At 32.8% G+C, this 24125-nt stretch overlaps 1 protein-coding gene across 2 annotated transcripts; it reads left to right on the top strand.

Moving 5' to 3' along the window:
* Positions 1 to 3556: 3556 nt before the first annotated feature.
* Positions 3557 to 23055, top strand: LOC127791808 (probable leucine-rich repeat receptor-like serine/threonine-protein kinase At3g14840). Of its 2 annotated transcripts, XM_052321902.1 has the most exons (24): positions 3558 to 3905; positions 4122 to 4296; positions 13727 to 13798; positions 13903 to 13971; positions 14072 to 14143; positions 14237 to 14308; positions 14543 to 14614; positions 14716 to 14787; positions 14882 to 14953; positions 15049 to 15120; positions 15213 to 15284; positions 15733 to 15804; positions 16037 to 16102; positions 16818 to 16874; positions 16953 to 16985; positions 17109 to 17149; positions 19031 to 19416; positions 19683 to 19878; positions 20400 to 20528; positions 20890 to 21008; positions 21129 to 21339; positions 21456 to 21693; positions 21876 to 22026; positions 22413 to 23055. In XM_052321902.1, exons 1-24 carry the CDS (start codon positions 3788 to 3790, stop codon positions 22806 to 22808), a joined length of 3033 nt encoding a protein of 1010 aa, XP_052177862.1. In that variant the 5' UTR covers positions 3558 to 3787; the 3' UTR covers positions 22809 to 23055. The 2 variants fall into 2 exon arrangements, with proteins under 2 accessions (XP_052177863.1, XP_052177862.1); XM_052321903.1 differs by lacking the exons at positions 20890 to 21008; positions 21129 to 21339 and having other exon boundaries at positions 3557 to 3905.
* Positions 23056 to 24125: the final 1070 nt, after the last annotated feature.

Below are 24125 nucleotides of genomic sequence, written 5' to 3'. Positions count from 1 at the left end.
TGATATTTTCGGGCGAGTCCGGAGATCTCATCCTCAGACAAGGAAGAATAAGCAGGGGTTAGATCATCAGGGAGACCACTATGATGAAGCTCTAACTCTAGGTCAGTATCGTTATCAAAAGAGGATGCATCAGGATGGGGCCAGGAGGTCCTAGTGTCTCCTATTTGCATATTAGACTGGGAAGAAGAGCTAGAAAAGTCTGAGCTATTCCCATCCGACTTACTAGAGGAGGTCATGGAGATCTACTTACTAAAACAACGTGACATGGGGAAGAGAGACAATGAAAAATCACAGAAAAATAAGAGAAGGGAGGTAAAGGAATACCGACTGATGAAAAGAATTCCAAAGATGAAAGGGAAATGTACGGGAGAACCCTTATGAGGGAGCCGATTCGTCCCCTGTTGGACTTGAAAGCGCCACTCGTAGTATCTCATGCCTTGTGGAAAGCCTGCAAAAAAAAAAAAATAGAGACAGGGCCAAGCAGGGGCTAAAAAAAAAATTAATTAATTAATTAAAGGGGGGTAGCAGGTCCAGCGCATGCGGCCGCGCGCGCGGGCGAGCTGCACAGTCGAGGCGCGCAGCCTGCACCAGAGAGGCTGAGACTGCTGGTCTCGGCCACACGAATAATACAAAATAATAAAAATAATAAATAAATAAAATAAAAAGCAAAAAAAAAAAAAAAAAGGAAGAAGAGAGGGGAGACCTCATACCTTTTTACTCCACTCCAAGAATGCTCTCACTCTAATAATTCTTAGGAGGAGGGGACCATGCCCACATCCCTTTTTATAGAGTCCTTGGAGGGCCATGGGAAGGGTGATGAGACTTTGAGTTGGGAAGCGAGCCAATAACGGAGATCATTAATCTTATTTATTTTTTGCAAAACTCTTTTTTTTACAGAAAAGCAGAAAAACTTAGAGGACTACTCCTTCAGCTGCCCGAGCCCCTCACCCTCACAGCTCAAGGAGTTGGGGGGGCAAGTGATGAGGGGATATTTTACTAAGGACAAAATTACTATACTACCCTCGGAGACTACCAACCCGGTGCCGCCACGTGCCTGTCTCAGGAAGCGCCACGTGTCATTTAAATTTTCATCCCATATTTGATTTTGAACGAGGTTGACTCGATCAACCGAGATTATCTCCAACGTCTTATTCGGAGGTTATCTTATCTATTTAAAGTATGCTCTACGCCATCTTTAAAATAGAGGTCAACTTCTACAGGTATAGATCATCTGACTACTGTGTGACTTTCCATTTTGGGTATTTTTCTTCTACTGACTTGAGCGTCGAAGTTCTCCCAAGAGATTAAAGGCCCTGCCCTTGCAGGTACTTGATTTGAGGCAGACCTTGGTAATCGGTCTAGTATCATCACAAACAATTTAAGTTAAAGTGAGGCTTCAACAATCGGCCACCCTTTCTATTATATTTTATTTCTCAATTATCTACGAGAGAGGGAAAAATATTGAAGGTAGAGCAAGTGGGCATCTATGCATAATCAACAAATATTATGAATTGTGAAGTAAAAATGAAGAAACAAATATTATCTTTTTTTATATATTTATAGATGAGTGATAAATTTATAAATAGGTATATTCTATAATTATTGCAATAATATTATCGTAATGATATTTTGTTCTCTGTGCATAAGATTTTTCCCAAATTGAGTTTTTCACGTATAATTTTTGTATTCATTTTTGTGTATTTTGATAGTTTAATTGTGGTTTATTTTTTCTCCTAAATTCTTATAAGTTCTTTAAAGGAAACATGTGTTCTAGGATATTCAAATTTTAGTTAGGGTCGGTCTAACCCAATGGTATATCAAATATTCTTGATAAAAGACTCCATCCTAATAACTCAATTCACCTCAATTTAGAATCAGATCTCCATTTGTATTGGTTGCGATTTGATCGTTTATGTAGCACAATCATTACTCTTCCCTCGTCTCATAGTATGGCTATATAAATACATGAATTTCAAGAAAAATAATGTTATGAGTCATGACTGATGACACTATAATTAGTCATGTGACACATCCGCATTGAAAGAAGTTAAAGAGATTATGTGTCATTGTCTCCTCTACCTAGCACCTCTTCCAATAAAAATGCGACACATAAATCATCACACCATTATCAGTCATAATTTATAGCATTACTCTTTCAAGAAATAAGTACATCGTTTATAGCATGCCATACTCTGCTTCGCCTCTGGTATTGAGATTGACTTGATAATAAAAGATTATACTAAGAGATGGAGTCTCGTTCTTGTAGGTCGAAGTCAAGAACCATTTCTAAACATACTTGACCTTGAATAGATCTAGTAGTGATCGGGTCTAATTATCATCACAATTAATAGAGTAAAATATGGCTATGATAAAGAAATTTTAGTAATTCCATGATTGTATTTGGTGAAATTTGTATTGAGAGTAATTATACTCGATATCTTTAAAATTTTATTAATTTACCACACGTACTTTTCATGTTTTAAAGATTGGACAAATATCATTTTCACTAAATAGACCTTTAGAAATTTGTATAATTATAAACTTTAGTGGTATTTTCTCTAACGTATCTCTAACGTGACATAACCTACTTGATTAGTAAAATAATCAGTGAATTTCTAAAATATAAGAGATACTCTTTATATTTATATTGATCCACGTATGATGTAATTTCCCTTTTTTATCTATTAATTATGATTTCTTAATAAATTAATGACAAATAACTTAAGCCGTATACTTTGTCAAATTCAAAGGAAGGCTACTTTTCAAACAAACCCTACATTTTGTGGTTATTAGGAATATTAATTACATTTAAGGGGTCTTAACTTTGAATTGTAACCATTTTCGAGGAATGTCTTATCTTTTTTCGTTATTAATAAGTAAAGGGTATTATGATATTTTTTAAGATAATCTCAAATTTACATATTTTTTAAACCAAACAAGGGACAAGTATGATCTCGAGTAATTAATGCCTCTTATATCAAACATGGTCTCATATTATTTAATTCAATCGCTAATTTATCTTATACTTAATTTAATTTCATTATAAAAGAATCTACATCGAATCGAATTGAACCAAAAATTTGGGGTGTGCATTTGGTTTGAATCAGACTAAATCGACTCTAGACCAAATTGAATTGGGACTAAAATTTCTAAAATTCTCGAATCAAATTCCAAATCAATTTGATCTGTTCTTAATCGATTTTGAATATTTTTTATTTTTAATATATATATTTTTAAAAATACTCATATATTATGTGTATTTAAATTTTAAATACGTATATAATATATATTTAAAATTTTAAAATTTTAATATATTATTAATAAATAATAATTTCTATATAATTACAACCGATTTAGACTAAAATTAGACTAAAAATTGATTCAACCATATAGGTGGACCAAAGTCGGATCAATGTAGACTAATAACAAAAATCTTAATAGCCCTTCGTAATACTCATTTGATCGAAGAGTTGTTGATTAGAATTTTCCTTAAAAGTATAAACTCTTCAACGACCCTTTATTGTCTCAATTTCATATCCATTCTTCTCTCTCTCTCTCTCTCTGTGGGATATGGCAAAACGATTAAATTAAATCAATTGGGGAGTCGTTGACCCGGCCGGTGTGGCCTTCACACCATTAAAAGCCAACACAATTAGCTAGCTCTCGCCGTACCTCATGGTTTCAGCAGCATAGTTGCATTTCATCGTCATCGTCGTCGTCTTCATCAGCTCTCTTTCTCTCTACTTCAGCTCGTACAGTCACTTGCCCAATCAATCCAGCTCTTCTGATGAACACGATGATCTTCTTCTCAAGATCACTTCTATCTCTAGTACTCCTCATTATTTGCGCAATATCCATTTTCTTCCCAGTTTCTGTATCTGCAGCCAGCCTCGCAGCCGATGAAGGTATATATATATTTACACACACACACAGACACACACATGTATATATATATATATATATAATAGTCTAGAGATAGAGAGTACTACGGAGCTATAGTTTCTTACCACCGAGCAAATTTTGGGATGTGATTTCTTCATTACTTTGGGGTCTTTTGTTTGTGGATTTTGATTGCAGTTGCAGTGAGTTTACTTGTTTGAGTTTGATTGTGGGGTTTACAGTGGATGTTCTGAAGCAAATTGGCAAGACTTTGGGGAAGAAGGATTGGGATTTCAGTGTGGATCCATGCAGTAAAGAGAAGGGCTGGGTCACCCAAAATCCAGTTAAAGGGTCTGAGAATGCAGTCAACTGTACTTGCTCCTTCAACAACAACACCGTTTGCCATATCACTAGCATGTATGTTTCTTATTTTCTCGGGAAAAATGGGAATTATTTTCTCTTTCTGGTTTGAATTATTTTATGCCCAAGACTCTGAAGATTATTTCACATTTCGATTTCATAGTTATATATCTATATATATGTGTGTGTGTGTGTGTGTAGCATTCGAAATTTGACTTTAAAATATAAAATAATATTTAAAATTAGAATAGAAAAGCATTTTAAAATGTGGAAATTGCAAAAAACAACCCCCGCACAAATACAAAATTCATTTTTAGCCCCTTTTTACAAAAAAAATGTTTGTAAATCTTATAAACAAATACTTACAAAAAATAGTCACTTTACCACTTTTCACCTCAACTTTTGATTTTTCAACACCCCACTTTAATTAAAAATTAAAAATAAAAATAAAGATAGTAAATTACCAAATTACCCTCAATATAAAACAAACAAAAGAGTTAAATTTTTATTTAATCCAAGAAATCCCTCATAATTATAATAATAAATTTTTAACTGTTAAAGTATTATTATTATTTTTCAATACTAATTCTTATTTTTAATAATTTAATACTGGGTGGGTCTCCAACCCACAATAGGTCCCCCACCCCTTTTTTATTATTAAATATATATGTATTATTACATATAAATAAATTAAATAAATAATAATAATTAAAAATTTTAAATATATATGTATTATTAAATAAATAATTGAAAAATTGTTATTCAATGATTATTATTTTATTTTTCAATGGTAATAATAATTGCAAATCAAAATTATAATAATAATTTTTTAACTATTAAATTATTATTATTTTCTAATAATTACTATTATTTTTTAATATTTTTTTAATAATTTAATAACTGATTGGGTCTCACGTTTGGTTCCCCTTAAAAAAAATTAATTTCCTATTAAATAATTTTTTTAATAATTTTTTTTAATTTTTAGTGCTAATAGATGGAACACACTAATTCAAAGATAAAATAAAAAAAATAAAAAAAATTTATTTCCAGGCTTTGTGTTTGTGGGCCACAAAACTCGATTTTTTTTTTTTTTTTTGCAATTGAATTTTTTCAAATTGCCAACTAGTAGTCTCAAAAAATAAATTATTATTAAGAAATTATACTTTTATTCTTGAGTAAGTTTATTATCATAACATTCTCTTTATTTTGTCTAATATTAAAAAAAATAATTAATCATGTATTGGTTGTATTAATAGTGGATAGACACCATCACACAAAATGAAAGATAATGATATTTGTTATGATATATATATTCAATTAATTTAATAAATATAAAAAAATCATTTTAGTGCTAATGAAACACACTAATTTGAATGAAAAATCAAGAAAAATTAAAAAAAATTCATTTTCGAACTTTGTGGGTCACAAAGCCTGATTGGGCCTTCTGGGCAACAAAACTCGATGGCTGGGTTTTGTGGATCACAAAACTCGATTTTTTTTTTTTTTTTTTGCAATGGGATTTTTTCAAATTGCCCACTAGTTGTCTTAAAAAATAAATTATATTATTGTTACAAAATTACACTTTTATTCTTGAGTAAATTTATTATCATAGCATTATCTTTGTTTTGTCTAATATTAACTAGAACAATTAATCATGTATTGGTTGTATTGATAGTGAATGGACATTCTCACACAAAGTGAAAGATACTGATGTTTGTTGTGATATAAACATTCAATTAAGCCAATAAACATAAAAAAAATATCAGTTTAGTGTTAATGGAACACACTAATTTGAAGGAAAAATAAAAAAAAATTTATTTTCGGACTTTGTGGGCAACAAAGCCCGATAGCCACAAAGCCTTTTTTTTTTTGCAATGAGATTTTTTCAAGTTGCCCACTAGTAGTCTCAAAAAAAAATTATTGTTAAGAAATTATACTTTTATTCTTGAGTAAGTTTATTATCATAGTATTATCTTTATTTTGTCAAATATTAACTAGAACAATTAATCATGTGGTGGTTGTGTTGATAGTGGATGGACATCCTTACACAAAGTGAAAGATAATGATATTTGTTGTGATATATACATTCAATTAACCCAATAAACGTAAAAATGACATCATTTTAGTACTAATTGAATACACTAATTTGAAGGAAAAATCAAGAAAAATTAAAAAAAGTTATTTTCGAGCTTTGTGGGCTACAAAGCCTGATGGCCGGGTTTTGTGGCCCAAAAAGCCCGATTTTTTTCTTCTTTTCTTTTTTTGCAATGGAATTTTTTCAAGTTGTCTGCTAATAGTTTCAAAAAATAAATTATTGTTAAGAAATTATACTTTTATTCTTGAGTAAGTTTATTATCATAGCATTATCTTTATTTTGTCCAATATTAGCTAGAACAATTAATCATGTATTAGTTGTGTTTATAGTGAATGGACATCCTTACACAAAGTAAAAGATAATGATGTTTGTTGTGATATATACATTCAATTAACCCAATAAATATAAAAAGACATCATTTTAGTGCTAATGGAACACACTAATTTGAAGGAAAAATTTAAAAAAATAAAAAAAAAAATAATTTTTGACTTTGTGGGACATAAAGCCCGATGGCCGGGTTTTGTGGTTTACAAAGCTCGATTTTTTTTTTTTGTAATAGGATTTTTTCAAGTTGCCTATTAGTAGTATAAAAAAATAAATTATTATTAAGAAATTACATTTTGATTCTTGAGTAAGTTTATTATCATAGAATTATCTTTATTTTGTCTAATATAAACTAAAACAATTAATCATGTATTTGTTGTATTGATAGTGGATGGACATTCTCACACAAAGTGAAAGATAATGATGTTTGTTGTGATATATACATTCAATTAACCCAATAAATGTAAAAAAATATTATTTTAGTGCTAATGGAACACGTTAATTTGAAGGAAAAATAAAAAAAATTTATTTTCGGACTTTGTGGGCAACAAAACCCGATAGCCACAAAGCCTTTTTTTTTTTTTGCAATGAGATTTTTTCAAGTTGCCCACTAGTAGTCTCAAAAAAAAAATTATTGTTAAGAAATTATACTTTTATTCTTGAGTAAGTTTATTATCATAGTATTATCTTTATTTTGTCAAATATTAACTAGAACAATTAATCATGTGGTGGTTGTGTTGATAGTGGATGGACATCCTTACACAAAGTGAAAGATAATGATATTTGTTGTGATATATATATTCAATTAACCCAATAAACGTAAAAATGACATCATTTTAGTACTAATTGAATACACTAATTTGAAGGAAAAATCAAGAAAAATTAAAAAAAGTTATTTTCGAGCTTTGTAGGCTACAAAGCTTGATGGCCGGGTTTTGTGGCCCAAAAAGCCCGATTTTTTTCTTCTTTTCTTTTTTTGCAATGGAATTTTTTCAAGTTGTCCGCTAATAGTTTCAAAAAATAAATTATTGTTAAGAAATTATACTTTTATTCTTGAGTAAGTTTATTATCATAGCATTATCTTTATTTTCTTCAATATTAGCTAGAACAATTAATCATGTATTAGTTGTGTTTATAGTGAATGGACATCCTTACACAAAGTGAAAGATAATGATGTTTGTTGTGATATATACATTCAATTAACCCAATAAATATAAAAAGACATCATTTTAGTGCTAATGGAACACACTAATTTGAAGGAAAAATTTAAAAAAATAAAAAAATAAAAAAATTTTGACTTTGTGGGACATAAAGCCCGATGGCCGGGTTTTGTGGTTTACAAAGCTCGATTTTTTTTTTTTTTTGTAATAGGATTTTTTCAAGTTGCCTATTAGTAGTATAAAAAAATAAATTATTATTAAGAAATTACATTTTGATTCTTGAGTAAGTTTATTATCATAGAATTATCTTTATTTTGTCTAATATAAACTAAAACAATTAATCATGTATTTGTTGTATTGATAGTGGATGGACATTCTCACACAAAGTGAAAGATAATGATGTTTGTTGTGATATATACATTCAATTAACCCAATAAATGTAAAAAAATATCATTTTAGTGCTAATGGAACACGTTAATTTGAAGGAAAAATAAAAAAAAAAATCATTTCTGGGCTTTGTGGCTCACAAAGCCCCCTCCTCTTTTTTTTACAATGGGATTTTTTCAAGTTGCCCACTAAAAGTCTCAAAAAATAAATTATTGTTATGAAATTACACTTTGATTTTTGAGTAAGTTTATTATCATAGCTTTATCTTTGTTTTGTCCAATATTAACTAGAACAATTAATCATGTATTGGTTGTGTTGATAATGGATGAACATCCTCACACAAAGTGAAAGATAATGATGTTTATTGTGATATATACTTTCAATTAACCCAATAAACATAAAAAGATATCATTTTAGTGCTAATGGAATACACTAATTTGAAGAAGAAGTTAAGAAAAATAAAAAAAATTTCGGGTTTTGTGGGCCACAAAGCCCAATTTGGCCTTGTGGGCAACAAAGCACGATAGCTGGGTTTTATGGCTCACAAAGCCTAATTTTTTATTTTTTTATTTTGTAAAGCTCGATCGGGTTTTGTGACCAACAAGGCCCGATTGACTTTGTTGCCCACAAGGCCCGATTGGCTTTGTTGCCCACAAGGCCCGATTGGGCGTTGTGGCTCTCAAAGCCCGATCGAGCTTTGTGGGCCACAAAACCTGATAACGATGTGCAGTTCTAAATTTTTTTTTTACCCAAATTAGTATATATTTGAAATAATATCTATCAAAATATATTTTGCTCACAATCACAATCATTCTACATAGTCTTAATAAGTAACGTGAAGACAGAAATTATTTTAAAAAATAAAACAAATAAAAATCAAATCGATATCTAGAGATTGAGTGAAATTGTTTGTTGGAGAGAAATAAACTTATTGAATGGGACTTTAGTGAGGTCGCTGCAATTGATGAAGAGGATTGAATGACCCAACAAGTAAAAAGATTGAATATATGAACAATGACTGAGTTTGGATAGTTTGATAATAGAGAGAAAGAGAGTAACGTGAATGTTGAAAGATGAGAGAGAACAAATGTTATATGAAAGAGATTAGGGTATTTTAATAAATGAGGCTAAAGACAATGTGAGCTTTCTATTTTAAAATTTCATTAAGGGTATTTCTGGTATCTTACATAAAAATGGCTATAGGGTGTAATTAATTTATTTGAATAATTAAAAATATTTTTTTTTATGAAAAGTACAAAAACAATTTTATACATTTGAAATAGGACAGTTATGAATTCCTCTCTTTTAAAATTATACTTTTAGAACTATAGAAATATGGGTCGGCCCATTGAGCTAGGTTTGTTAAGGCTCATGGGCCCAACTTGGCTTGTCCTAAGCGGACGCTCTCTCCGAGCAAATGAGTCGAGCGTTTATATCTTCACTGTTAGGATCAAATCACACAAATCAAGAAAGATAAATAAAAATTAAATAAAAATAATAATGATGAGCGAATAATTAAAGTAGTTCAGCTTAACAATCTACATACACAATTCCATCACAAGGGGATAATTCACTAACTAGTTGCACCACTATTAGAATTCTAGATAAACTTGTGGAATACACTAGACAAGCTACCATAGTAATCTGGATATATATTTTTACAGATTATAATTAAGAGTGGTCCATCAATCACTAAACCAGGGTTGTTTATTTATAGGCACCAAATCACAATCATAAGTGAGATTAGGTTGATCAAATTTATCATAATTCCCTAATTTAAATTATCATTTAATAAAGATTATTTAAGAGCCTTTTCTTCTATCACATTAATCTTATGATATATATATATATAAAATCACAATCTTAATGAAATTAGAATTTGAGAAATTATCCAACAATTCCTCACTTGACTCAAAGTCCCAAACATACCCATAATTTAATCTAGAATGCAATTCCTCCCTCTTCGTGGCGGTTGGCGAGGATGCAATAATGAGGGGGCGAGAAACGAGATAGTGGCGGGCATCGAGAGAAAAATGATGAGAAATGATTGCTGAAGAGGAAAGGGATAAAGAGAAAAAAAAAGGGCAAAATGATTCTTCAACCCCCTCTAAACCCCTTATACAATTAGCACGACTCATCATGGTTAATTTATTTTCTTACTGAAATTTAGATAAATTACACTAGAAACCCTAGGATTTTGTACAAATATAGAAGTGTCACTCACTTTTTCACAAATTACATTAAGTAACTTTAAGCTATTGTAATCTGGTTCTCAATAAACATCTCTACTTTTTGAAAACTTTATTTTTTAATTATTTTTTCTTATATAGCCATATATACCTATATCTTTATCATAATTACATTCATATTTTGGATACATTGTAGCATCTTCAATAGTAATTTTTTTTTTTGAACAATTGGTTTAAAATATTTGAACTATTCTTTTTTAAATAATTGGAGCTTCGCCTCTTAGGATAAAATCATTTTCACTTTAATTTTTATTAAAATTATAATCTATATATTCAATTTGTAACCTAGTTAACTTGAATTTTTTGTAGGGGTGTCAACGGTTCGGATTGATTTGGTTTTATAAGAATCCAGTAACCGAACAATTTTTAACGGTTATGAAAAAATAAGAATCGTAACCGAACAATTACATATATAAAATCAAATCATGACCAATTTGTCGCATCGGACCGGTTTCGGTTCTATCCAATTAATATTTAGCTTCTAAATATTTTCGCAAAATATGAAATTACAAAAAAATTTATTAATTAAAATAAACCCATAACTTCACTGATGCTTCAAATCTTGAAGTAAAAGTAGAACAAAATAATTTATAAACTATCTCATCAAATGAGATTATATCGACCATTTAGTATAGCAATAGCACATAAAAGTTTAGAAATAAAAGAGTTCATGAATAACAATAATCAATAATAAAAAAGAAATAAATAAAAACTAATAGATCAAAATTGCAAGTAATAATATATTTATGAGTATGTATATATATACCCAAAAAATTATAATATATATACAAGTATAATATCGGTTTCGATTCGGTTCGAATCACAGTTTAAAAAGAAAAACCAGTAATCAAATCAAATATATCGGTTCTTAATTTTTTAGAACCAGAACCTAATCGTTGAACCATAGAATCAATCCAAAATGCACGGTTTGGTTCGGTTTGGTTCGGTTCACTGGTTTTCGGATATTTTTTGACACCCCTAATTCTTTGTCTTTTTTTTATAAAGAAATTGTTATCTAATATGCCTTGCAAAGTAAATGGACAAAATGGATTAGTGAAAATCAGCAAAAGAATCAAAGGAAGGATATTGCGCCACGTGGCCAAGTAGGGAGCCTCGCGTGCATGGTCACGACCCACCATACACCTCTACACGTACCTGCAGCTCATGCATGGGCCTGCGCATGCACCCCGACCCTTGAGTGACCTTACTTGGGGATGACCTTCACTCGGGGGTGTTCCGCATGGGCCTGCGCATGTATCCCAACCCTTGAGTGACCTCACTTGGGGGTGACCTTCACTCGGGGGTGTTTCGCGTGGCCTTCGGGTAGCCCCATGTAACCTCCAGCGCTCATTCGTCCAAACATCCTGTAACGACTCGATCGAGTGATAGGAAGGATCGGAACAACTTATCCTAATGGGTCTACGCGAACTTCCTAGGGGGGTTACCCATCCCTGGATTACCCCAGGTTAAGCATGCTTAACTTGGGAGTTCTTTGCCAACATTCGGCCCAAAAGGTATCTAATTGGTGTTGTTTACTTTCTTACACTATCCTCAATATATACTAACTTCTCTGGGCTCTCGGGGTATTATATTCTCTCTCCTTTAAAGACATGACGTCCTCGTCATGCGACCTTACAACCGGTCCCAGATCTTTCCCCCTTGCATGGTCGATGTGGGATTCGCCTAAGGTGCCTACATGTACCCCCCATAGGGGTCTACACACCCATCTCGGGACTCAGCCTCCTCGCTGAGGTTTGCCCCACCACCGCGCTCAGAGATTCATGGGTCGGCTCTGATACCACATGTAACATCCTGTTCGAGCGATAGGAAGGACCAGAATAACTTACCCTAATGGACCTACGCGAACTTCCAAGGGGGGTTACCCATCCTTGGATTACCCCAGGTTAAGCACGCTTAACTTGGGAGTTCTTTGCCAACATTTAGCCAAAAAGGTATCCAGCTGGTGTTGTTTCATTTCTTACACTATCCTCGATATATACTAACTTCTCTAGGCTCTCGGGGTATTACATAGCCCCTTGAGCGCCAACGCTAACTCGACCCCTTACATGCTCGTGCCCGTTCGCTTGAGTGACTCTCACCCGAGGATGCCCCCAAACTCATGCGCTACATTCTCGAGTGACATTCACTTGGGGGTGCCATAGGCTTGCTTGCAATCCCCACGCCATTACCCTCGTGAGACCCGATCAAAACTACCTCTAGGTTACTTGCTAAGAAAATTGGGTCATTTAACACCTGGTAGCCTTTTTCATCGCTATAAATAGAAGGGTCTTCCTCCCATTGGGTATACTATCTTGAACACTCATATTTTTTTCTTGTATTTGACTACTCTACACTTTTAAAAGGCTAACTTAGGCATCAGAAGGCTTGTGCGAAGATCCTCACCCACGCCTTTGCAGGTCGATCTTCTTTTTAGATAGGTCATCCATGAGTCAGAGATATCATCCATCGTTCTCAATCTATCTAGGAGACTCATCCATCATTATTGCTCCATATTGAGAGACTCATTTATCGTTGCTGCTCCACCCCGAGAGAATCATCCATCGTTCTCGATAATCACCCATCATTTGAATAATTCACATGTGAGTCATCTTAAAGTGATTTTTTATCTATAAATTCATTGTTGTAATTGAGTAACAAAACTATCAAATAAGGTAATTCAAGTGAAACTATTACAATAAATGAAACTTGAGGGGTAAAAGAATAAAAAATAAAATTTCATGTTATTCTTAGTTGCAAGTAAAAAAATAAATAAATGGAAGGGTAAATCAGATCTAACTCTTATGATTTGAGTTATTCTTACGTAAATCTTATAAAATTTACTCTTGCCATTTAAGATTCTATTAATATATTATTATTTTAATAAAAAAATTATATTAACTGAAGAGCTCTTATTGGATCCCTATATGGTTTAGTGATGGTATTTTGGGCCCAGTTAAGTTAGTTTAACAAAAGGGATATTTGAAAAGCAAAAATAAACTATAGAGACTTTAAATACTAAATTAAACTATGGGGTTTAAATAACAATTATCAGAATTCTAGATACATTTACGATAGAATATTATAAATCAATTTGAGAGGGAAGAATTCAATTGAGTGAAGAAATTTTATAAAGAGAATCCAATAAAGACAGCACCAATTTCTTTCTTTGAATCAAAGAAACAACCAATTTCTCAGTTAATCTCTGAATTCTTCAAACGCAACCTGAATTCTTCTTCTTCTTCTTCTTCTTCTTCTTCTTCATTGAATTGTAGAGTTCTCAAATCGCAGAATCTTAGCGGGACTCTCCCAACAGAATTGGTCAATCTCCCTTACCTCCAAGAAATGTAAGTAAAAACAACTTCCCCACAATTCAACACTTCATTGTCTTTTTTAAAATTTCCTGATTACACATTTCACTGTATCGTATGTTATTGGTATTATTAGACAGTGATTTTAGCCGCAACTACCTTAATGGTACTATCCCTCCAGAATGGGGCTCCACGCAACTAAGAAACATGTATGTGTGTTTATCAATTGATGTTCCTTTATGTTGTAATGGTGTTCAAGATTTTTCTTGTTCTATGTTTCTAATGATAGTGGTGTCATGTCATTTGCAGCTCCCTCATTGTAAACAGGCTAACCGGTCCAATCCCAAAGGAACTTGGAAACATCAGCACGCTTCTCAATTTGTAAAATCCTGAATACCCATTTGCTTATCTTCATGAATTCGGAAAAAGAAATGCATCTTGTTGTTTCTAAGAATTTGATTTTGATGTTTGCAGAACTGTGGAGTTCAATCAGTTGTCAGGACTCATTCCTCCAGAGATTGGGAATCTTTCTCGCTTAGAGATACTGTAAGATCTTGTTTTTGGTAGAATTATTTACAATTTCCAGGCCTTTTGGCATTCTCTATAATTTGGTTGAGGTTTTAAATACTTTGATAGGCTGTTCGTTAGATCCTTCACATGAAAAATTGTGTAGAAATGTTATATTGCCTTCTGTATCTCCATGAACTTAAGTTTTCAGAGTAAATGTTCTTAAGTTGAAGGACAACTAATTTAATGGTTGGCACCATTCTGTTGATAAAGACATTTGAGTTCAAACAATTTCACGGGGGAGCTGCCCGAAACACTCTCGAAGCTGACCAACTTGAAGGAGATGTAAGTTTATTTTTCTTTCACGGATCTTTCGAATTTCTTTCTGTAGTTATCCGCCTTTCCATTTCCAGCGGCCTATAGAATAATTATTTGAAATGATGCAGTCGGCTAAGCGACAACCACTTCACTGGAAAGATACCCAATTTCATCCAGAGCTGGACAAATCTTGACAAATTGTTAGAGCTTGACCTGTCTTTTGCTTTGGTTAGCCATTGTTCAATTCTTTAGTTTTCTCTCAGCTACTTTTTCATTTAAAACCGTGTCATGCAGAGTGATGCATGCTAGTGGTTTGGAAGGTCCAATTCCGCCTGGCATTCGTCTTTTGACCAAAATCACTGACTTGTCAGTAAAGCCTTCTACTCCCATGACTTTTGACTTTTGCCCATTTAGTAATTTTCGATGATTAATGTTGTTCTAAGCTGGACTAAAATATGCAGGAGAATCAGTGACTTAAATGGAACCCAAGCACCTTTTCCACCCCTTAATGATATGACAAGCCTAAAGTATCTGTAAGTTGACTGTTTATGTAATACAACATCACTAAAGAATATATTATCATCTTCTGCTAACTTTATGTGGTTCACATTTCATTCTGTTGCAGTATATTGCGGAATTGCAATCTTAATGAATCTTTACCTGAATATCTTGGGGCAATGACAAGTTTGAAGACTTTGTTAGTATTTAAATCCTTTTTTACCTTTCTCTTTGCATCTAATTTATTAACATTTCTTGGAAAGGCTTTGTGCTGCATGCGATGTGATAAATCATCTTATGTCATTACACATCTCACAAGTTCAGTACCATGTGACGGTACATAATTTTCCCTGCCATTTGTGGACAACTTTCTTATGTATAATTAAGCAGAAGAATATGACTGATAAGTTGCGAACATTTGGTGGTGGCAGCTGAAACTTCTCATTTGGAAGAGTTTAAACCAATCACAGCTTTTTTTCCAGAATTTGTGTTTGCTTTAGATATGTTATGCTGCAAAAATGTTGCTTATGTTCCAAGCATTATAATTTATAATGCCTAATATCTGGTTCTGAATTTTGCATTTTTCTAAATAAAGCTGTTAATAAGAAAAATGTCGTTTTGAAACTTGATTGTGATTTCTCTTGCAGAGACCTGAGCTTCAACAAGTTGAGTGGAGAAATTCCAGGCAACTTTAGTAGTCTGGCAGAAACAGATAACATGTATGGACGCCAATATTTTCTATATTTTGGTTGCTAGATTTCACAGGCCTGGTCGTACCACTTGAATCAGCAGGATGGGTGCATGTGTCAAGTGGGATACAGTGTTTTTGAATTGTTGTCAGTGTAATATTTGTGTGAGAATGTTGGATGAGTTTGTTATCACAATATTGATGCTACCATACTGGGAACAACTGATAACCAGACTAATTTTTGTGATATTTGTTTTCCTTAGCTTCTTAACTAGGAACTTACTAAGTGGACCTGTGCCTAGTTGGATCCTGGAAAAAGCAGAGAATGTGTACGTTATCTTCCACACCCTAGTCTACTTAATGTTCATTTGCAAATGGGGTACTTTCTGTCCTTTAGTATCATGAATCTTTATTTATCATGCAAGTCTGTGGAATTGGATTGGATCATCAAAAGCTGTCAAGAATTTAATTTTCTTACCGTAATGTGTCCCACGATTATTTCTACGGCCATAGCAATACTCTTATTAGATTAATTTTTATACACTGATGATGCTACCATTGTGTGGCCTTGAGAGAAGAAAATGGATAAGAATATTATTGCTGTATCTTGATTTTCAATTAGTGTGAATAAGGTATTAAGTTGATACTATCCAACATCTGTGAAAAGTATTTTTGTTGCCTAATAACCTAAAACAAAATTTCAATGGCCAGAGTTAGGGCCTCTGAATCTTGACCTGGTGTCAGGGGTTCAAATTGCACAAACAGTTTTTGTGTGCACATGTCTAATCCCCTAGATCCTACAGCGGCAAGCAACTTGTACACTAAGCTGTCTCATTTGCATTATTACCTAGAACAATATTCGAACTTACTGCATAATGATGGCATTTCTAGATATATAGCCTTATCCCAGATTAAACTAATAGGTATCTCACTTATAATGTCTATTACCATTGATTTGTTAATAACAAATCTAGTGGCCATGGATTAGCAACCGAGTGTAAAATTTCTAGAGTTGATGAAATTGTGGTGTGAATTTTATTGCAGTGATCTTTCATTTAACAACTTTACCCCGAGCTCCGGACGTTGTCAAGAGAAACAAGTGTAAGAATACATACAACTCGGAATTATTATAATTTCTTCAAGATCTTACTGTAACCATGTTATTGTATTTTTATACAGGAACTTATTTGGCAGCTCTTTAAATGGCAACACGTAAGTTTTAAACCTTTGAAGAATTACATTAAGCTTGATAAAAATGTCTTCAGTTTCTTCCCTTGACACGTTAGTGTAATGATAGGATGTTGACTACTTCATGATTTTAAATTGTTTTGTCAGTGGAATTTTATCTTGCTTGTCAAGCACTCATTGCAGTCGAAGTAAGTTTTGTTCTCTCCTCTTGATTTTCCATATTGATGTGAGAGCTATATGAAAAGTGATAAGTATGATAGAAATTGACACAGTAAATGCTTAGGGCCTGAAATGAATAGATAGAGATAATAGATTCAAAAAATGATGAAGTCCATATAAACTTTTATGTAATATTCCTACACATTACATGTATTGTGTTACTTATTTATGAAGAAATGGTTACAGTCACTAAAGATTGACTGTCCTCTGCCATATTTGTTTGACGTTGAATAATTAGATGTGTCTGAATGACATGGTTAGAGCTCTTGGTAGGGTCTATGGCCTTAAGTCCAATACATGAACAAGTTTGTCATTTAAAATCTGAATTGTTCAGCTCTTGGTAGGGTCTATGGCCTTAAGTCCAATACATGAACAAGTTTGTCATTTAAAATCTGAATTGTTCAATTTTTTGTTAAAATTCTTTGGGTAATTGTAACTTAGTAATTGATGTGATTTTGGCATAAAATTTTAGCATGCCTTGGTTGATAAACCTAGATTTGTTGATGTGTCACAAGGTAATAATGATCCAAAAGAACACATTGGCCCCGTTTGTTGCAGTTTAATTAAAGAAATTATAGTTTCTAACATCTTAGATTATAGTTTCTAAAACTTAAAATAAGTTGTGAACCTGTTTGCTGCAGCTTTTTAGAAGTTGTAGTTAAGTAGTTGTGGTGTTTGATACCATAAGATGTAAAATAACTTATTTTTGTATAATTGTCCATAATACCCTTAGTAGTTATAGAATGATAATTTAAAAATTAATTAATGTATATGTATAAGTTTCAAGTGTTATAAAAAAATTAATTAAAATATAGAGAGAGGAAGATGGCGAGAGAGACGAAGAGATCTGAAAATAGAGATAGCGGTGGAGAAGAAAAATTAATGATTGTGTAGATAATAGGGTAATTCTTTATTAAAAATAAGGGTAAAATTGTCATAACAATGTAATCATTTAAGCAGAAGTTATAAAAGTTAGGGTACCCCAGCTTTAAAAAAGCCAGCTTTTATTCTTTCTAAAAACTAGTAGAAGCTATAAGTTAGAATTCTATAAGTTAAAACAAACACTACATCCCAACTTTTTTGAAATTAAAAACTAAAAGTTACAACTTTTAAGTTACAACAAACAAACCCATTATGGCATTGGAACTTGCATATAGCTACCAGTTTCCTCACTGTACTACCATAACTTTTTGTTTTTGCTCATATTGAAACAAGGGCAACTAATGATGATAGAGTTGCAATTCAGCTGATTTTTTTTTTTTTTTGCTAAGATCAATCAATTTGATTTACACCTTCTTTAAAAATATATATAAGCTGAAAATATAACGTGCACAGTTGAAATGTTGGACTTACAATAGCAATGCGAGGTGTTTGACTTGTTCAAAATTCTGTTTGGCCTTTGCCTTGGTGATCTGTAGTGTGGATCACAAAGTTTGCATTTGGGGGAGAGGTCAGTCTTTTTATTTATTTATTTGCTAAGAAACACTTGATAGTCTTTACTCCAAACATAAATATTATGGCTCTGTTTTCTTTTAGAAGTAAAATATTTTTCTGAAAAATGTTTTACTATTTTCCGATTTTGAATGACAAAAAATATTGAAAACATTTTTTTTAACAAAACTATTTTACATCCAAACTATTTTAAGATGAACAATATCTTTTTTGCGTAAAGCATTTTCACATGTAAATTGCTTTCCAATGTAAAATGTTTTATGTTAAAACATTCCAAGCCTATATGTCAGATATAAATTGCAACTATAGATAAATGTGGACTTGATTTTGAAATTGAGGGGGATGGTTGTTAGTCTGCTTGTTTCTTCATCTCTTAATCTGGTTATGCTTTGTATCAGCTTGGCATTCCTTCCACATAAACTGTGGTGGCAGCAAAGTAGTAAATGTTGGCAGTGGCACCAAATATGAAGCTGATGCTACACCTGTGGCTACGAGTTTGATGGTCACTGAAAGTAATAGTAACTGGGGATTTAGTAGCACAGGTGACTTCATGGATCAGGGTGGCAATTCAAAGTCCTTTATTCAGAAAAATACTTCAATCCTTTCTGTGAAGGATCCAGAATTGTACATGGATGCACGACTTTCCCCCATATCTCTGGCCTATTATGGGTTCTGCCTGAAGAATGAAAACTACAAAGTGAACCTTCATTTTGCAGAAATCATGTTTACTGATGACAAGACATATAGCAGCCTTGGAAGACGTGTATTCGATATTTACATTCAGGTAGATTTTTGCAGTGTACTACCACCAATAGAGCTGATGTATGAAAAATTTTCCCTTTTTTATTTGTTTGTCTTTTCAGTTCTTTGTTAAGAATGGATACTGCTGGCATATTCTATTTTATGTGTGATTCTTATTAGGAGATATTGCTTCCATGTAATTCATCATTTGATTTTCCTGTCTGTGCGGCATTGATGTTGTTCAAAATTTAAGAAAGCTAACCCAAGCACGAGCCCAAATAAGAGCATGACCATAAGGAATTGTTGCAGGGAAAGTTGGTGGAAAAAGATTTCAACATTGTGGATAAAGCGGGTGGGGCTAGTAAGAGTATAACAATGCCATACGATGCAACTGTGACCAATGGCACACTGGAAATCCGCTTTTATTGGGCTGGACGAGGGACAACTGCTGTCCCTGTTAAAGGAGTATATGGTCCTCTCATTTCAGCTATATCCGTGGATTCTGGTAAGCTGTATGTATGCCTCTGGATTTTGTTCATTCTCTTCATGGTGGAGAAAAAAATTATTCTCATAATTTCCTTTATTCTTTTTGAGCTACAGTTCGATTATAGTTCAGGGAATTGATTCAAGGATGAATGGACCTTGAGAATAAAATCATCTCATTCTGTCTACATATGCTGAATATGTTTTCATAGGCTGTTATGTGACGTAATAGTTCTTCTACACTTGTTCTGTCTTCATCTTTGTTTTTTTTTTCTTTTCCAAATTTTGAAAGAGGAACAATTCAATTCTGTTTTCAAAAATCGTGAGATGCAAGTTATCATGAGGCACATAGTGGAACATGCATAATTTGTTAACATAAGATGGTTCCAAAATCATAATGCAAACTAAACTCATTCGAGTTCTGATGAAGTAATTTGTTCCTTGCAAGTCACTACATAATCTGATGGTTCCATCTTAACGAGCTTAATATAATCTCTTATCATTTTCATTTTTTTTCTCATGCGGGTTTTACCCCGCTATCAGAAGGTGGAAATGGCATGTCCGCTGGTGCAGTGGTTGGGATTGTGGCTGCTGTAGCTTTTGTTATTATATTGCTTCTAGGTATCCTTTGGTGGAGAGGCTGCCTAAGACGCAAAGATACAATGGATGAAGGTATTTTATGGCTTGCAATTGTAAATAAATAACCGTCCTTTATTGCCATTTTTATGCTTTCTAAGCTTACCAAAGGATCCCTGTTTGCTACTCTTTTGGCAAATTAAGCCCCTGCAATTTAAAAATTTCTCTTTATCAACCTCATTTATATAAGTTTATTTTTTTTCCTGGAAAATATTATTTAAATGTGAAATTATTTAGCACTTCATCTTGTGAAAAATAACTTGATACTATTTTATTGGAATTTCAAGTGTAAATACACTTTGTGGGAATTAAATATTTATAAGTCTTAAGAATATTAGGATTATGTTTGGTTATTATATCTAAAATTGTTTCTTATCTCACTTATCATCTTTCATAGACCTAAAGGGTCTAGATCTGCAGACAAGTTCATTCACTTTGAGGCAAATTAAAGCTGCCACAAACAACTTTGATGCTACTAATAAGATTGGAGAAGGAGGTTTTGGATTTGTTTATAAGGTATCCTTAAAATGGATAATGGATCCAAATCTATAATCACATTTGAACTTTGATAATCACATGTTTCAACAAAATTCTTCTGATGCAAAAATCCCCCATGTTCGTATCTTAAAATTCTAGGGACTTCTAGCAGATGGCACCACAATTGCTGTAAAGCAGCTATCCTCCAAATCGAAGCAAGGGAACCGCGAGTTTGTTAATGAAATAGGGATGGTTTCTGCTTTAGAACACCCTCATCTAGTGAAGTTGTATGGATGTTGCATTGCAAATAGTCAATTGTTGCTAGTATACGAGTACATGGAAAATAATAGTCTTGCTCGTGCTTTGTTTGGTAAACTTCAAACCATAATTCTTTTTTTCATCTTTATATTAGAAAATATATGTGCATATTTAAGCATACACCATTTAGCTGATAATTTTGCATTCTCGTTCCTTTTAAATTTGAAGGCCCAGAAGAATTCCAGTTGAAATTGGACTGGCAAACAAGATATAAGATATGCATTGGTATAGCTCGAGGTTTGGCTTTTCTCCACGAAGAATCAAGACTTAAGATAGTTCACAGAGACATTAAAGCCACCAATGTGCTACTTGACAAGAATCTTAATCCTAAGATATCCGATTTTGGTTTGGCAAAACTTGACGAAGAGGATAATACCCATATAAGCACCAGAATTGCAGGAACTTAGTAAGTAAATGCTTTAAATCACAGTTGATGAATTAATTGTTGTTTCTTAAAATCACTTTCATATCTTTTCTAGTTGTAACAAAGTGTTCTTCCTCTTCCATGTATAACTGTTGATAGTAACAACTAAGGCATGGGAAAGGACTATTCTCATAGAATCGTAATATAATAATTTGGATATGCAGTGGATATATGGCACCAGAATATGCAATGCATGGTTACTTAACTGACAAAGCAGATGTATATAGCTTTGGAATTGTTGCACTGGAAATAGCCAGTGGGAGAAGTAACACTAGTTTCAGAGCGAAGGAGCCCTGTTTTAATCTTCTTGATAGGGTAAGTTGAATATCTTTCTTTCTTGCATTAGTTGGTTGTTGAGTATCTTCTTTTCTTCAATCGACCTCAACTCAGTATGGGAGTCAAATAAAAAATGCTATTAATTGTGTGACTATATAAGGGGCAGAGTGACACTTCTATGAAGTAAAATAACACAATTATCTGAGCCTTAGGAAGAAATTTGTTTACTAAAATAGTGTGAAAACTTCTTGAACAAGTTGGCTTGCAAATTTACAGATTACCACTACGATTTTCTTTTAGGTAGCAAAGCACTTCTTGTGTTTCCAATCTATGTTGAGGAAACAGATCTTAGGACCCTTACTTGCAGTTACAACATCTGCATGCATATATCTAAGTTCTAATATTGCTTTATGTCTCTCCCTTAGACACTTGAACTGAAGGCAGAGGGGAGACTGACGGAGCTAGTAGATCCAAAGTTGGGATCAGCCTTCAACAGAGATGAGGCAATGGTAATGATTGATGTAGCTCTTCTGTGCACTAATGCCGCTGCATCAGTTAGGCCTGCCATGTCTTCAGTTGTAAGCATGCTCGAAGGCAGGACAGTTGTTAAGGAACCCCTTTCATATGGAACCAAATCCCATGACCAAGTGAAGTTCAAGGGAAAGATGGATGAATGGAAACACAGCCAGGAAACAAAGATGACAGAAGATAGCCAAATCCAAGGTATGCCAATTGACGGGCCATGGACTGGTTCTTCTGCATCTGCTGGCGATCTCTACCCCATCAGTTTGAATTCTGATTACTGGAAGAATAGAGATTAGTAACAAGAATCCCGATCGTCATCTTGGTAGGCTTTCATTTTGATCTTCTTTCATGCAATATCCCCTCTTACTTGAACTGATTGCATGAGGTTGGAAAAGAGAATTTGCAGCAGAAGGGCAATGTTTCCTTCTGGTTTGCTTTGCCTGTATGTTTGGATGGTAAATGTCAGCCTTTTCATGTTCATATAGGTCCTTGAAGATGGTTTCTTCTACCTAATTTTTGAATGGGAACTTGAGTTATCTTGAAGATGGTTTCTTGTTTCTTCATACATTTTTATTTGGCCAACTTCATATTTTTATCTATGTAATTTCACGTTTTTTTTTTTGTGTGGCTACGCAAACTTTTTGTTATTTCGAGTTAATTTAAGTCATGTATTTTGACCTTTTTGTCATATAGTAATTTGAATTTTTTGTTATTTCGATTATATTCTTAGATTTGTATTTTTAAGTAAATTTAATATCTGTATTTTTATATGTAAAAAAAAAAAGTAAAGTAAAATAACAAAATACATGTTACACTCTATTTACGTCATGATATATAGGTTAAATTAACTCAAAAATGTAGATTTAATGGTACAATTGAAACAATAAAAAATTTGGGTTGTAGGAAAAAAATGTTAAAGTACATGAGTTAAATTAATTCGAAAATATAAATCCTAGAGTGTAATTAGAATAATAAAAAGTTTAAATAATTATAAAAAAATAAAAATATATAGACAAAAATATAGGTTTGGTCTTTTTATTTTAGAGGAGCAGATGGAGAAGCTATAGGTGTCAAAAGGGCCGGCCCAGCCCGGCCCGGTCCGGCTCGAGTCGGCCCACGGGCTTTTTAAACGGGCCGGGCCGGCCCTTTTACTAAAAGGGCCGGGCCGGGCCCGAGCCCTTTTATCATTGATAGGGCCCGGCCCGGCCCACGGCCCCCCTACAAAGGGGCCGGGCCGGGCCCTTAGCCCACAGGGCCTAACGGGCCGGGCCTTTTTTTTTTCTTTTTTTTTAAATAATTTTTTTTAAAAATAATACATATAATATATACATATATAAAAATTAATTTGTTTCTTTTTAAAATATTTTCTATCTTAATTCTTAAGTTTTAAATATTATTTCATTATTTTATATGCCTTATAATTTTTCTTGTGAATTGATATGAAAAATAATGTACATATAAAAAGGAGAATGTTTATTTATAATTTAAATATATAAAAAATTTAACTTAAAAATTTTAAATAAATTAATTGATGGTTATTATTTATATATATTGTGAAATTAAATTTTTTAATATCCAATATCAATAATTACTAAATAATAACAAAATTAAAA

Source organism: Diospyros lotus, chromosome 15, assembly GCF_014633365.1.
Source record: "Diospyros lotus cultivar Yz01 chromosome 15, ASM1463336v1, whole genome shotgun sequence".
NCBI lineage: Eukaryota > Viridiplantae > Streptophyta > Magnoliopsida > Ericales > Ebenaceae > Diospyros > Diospyros lotus.
Note: the sequence above shows the minus strand (reverse complement) of the source record. Positions and strands in the feature narration are given on the sequence as shown.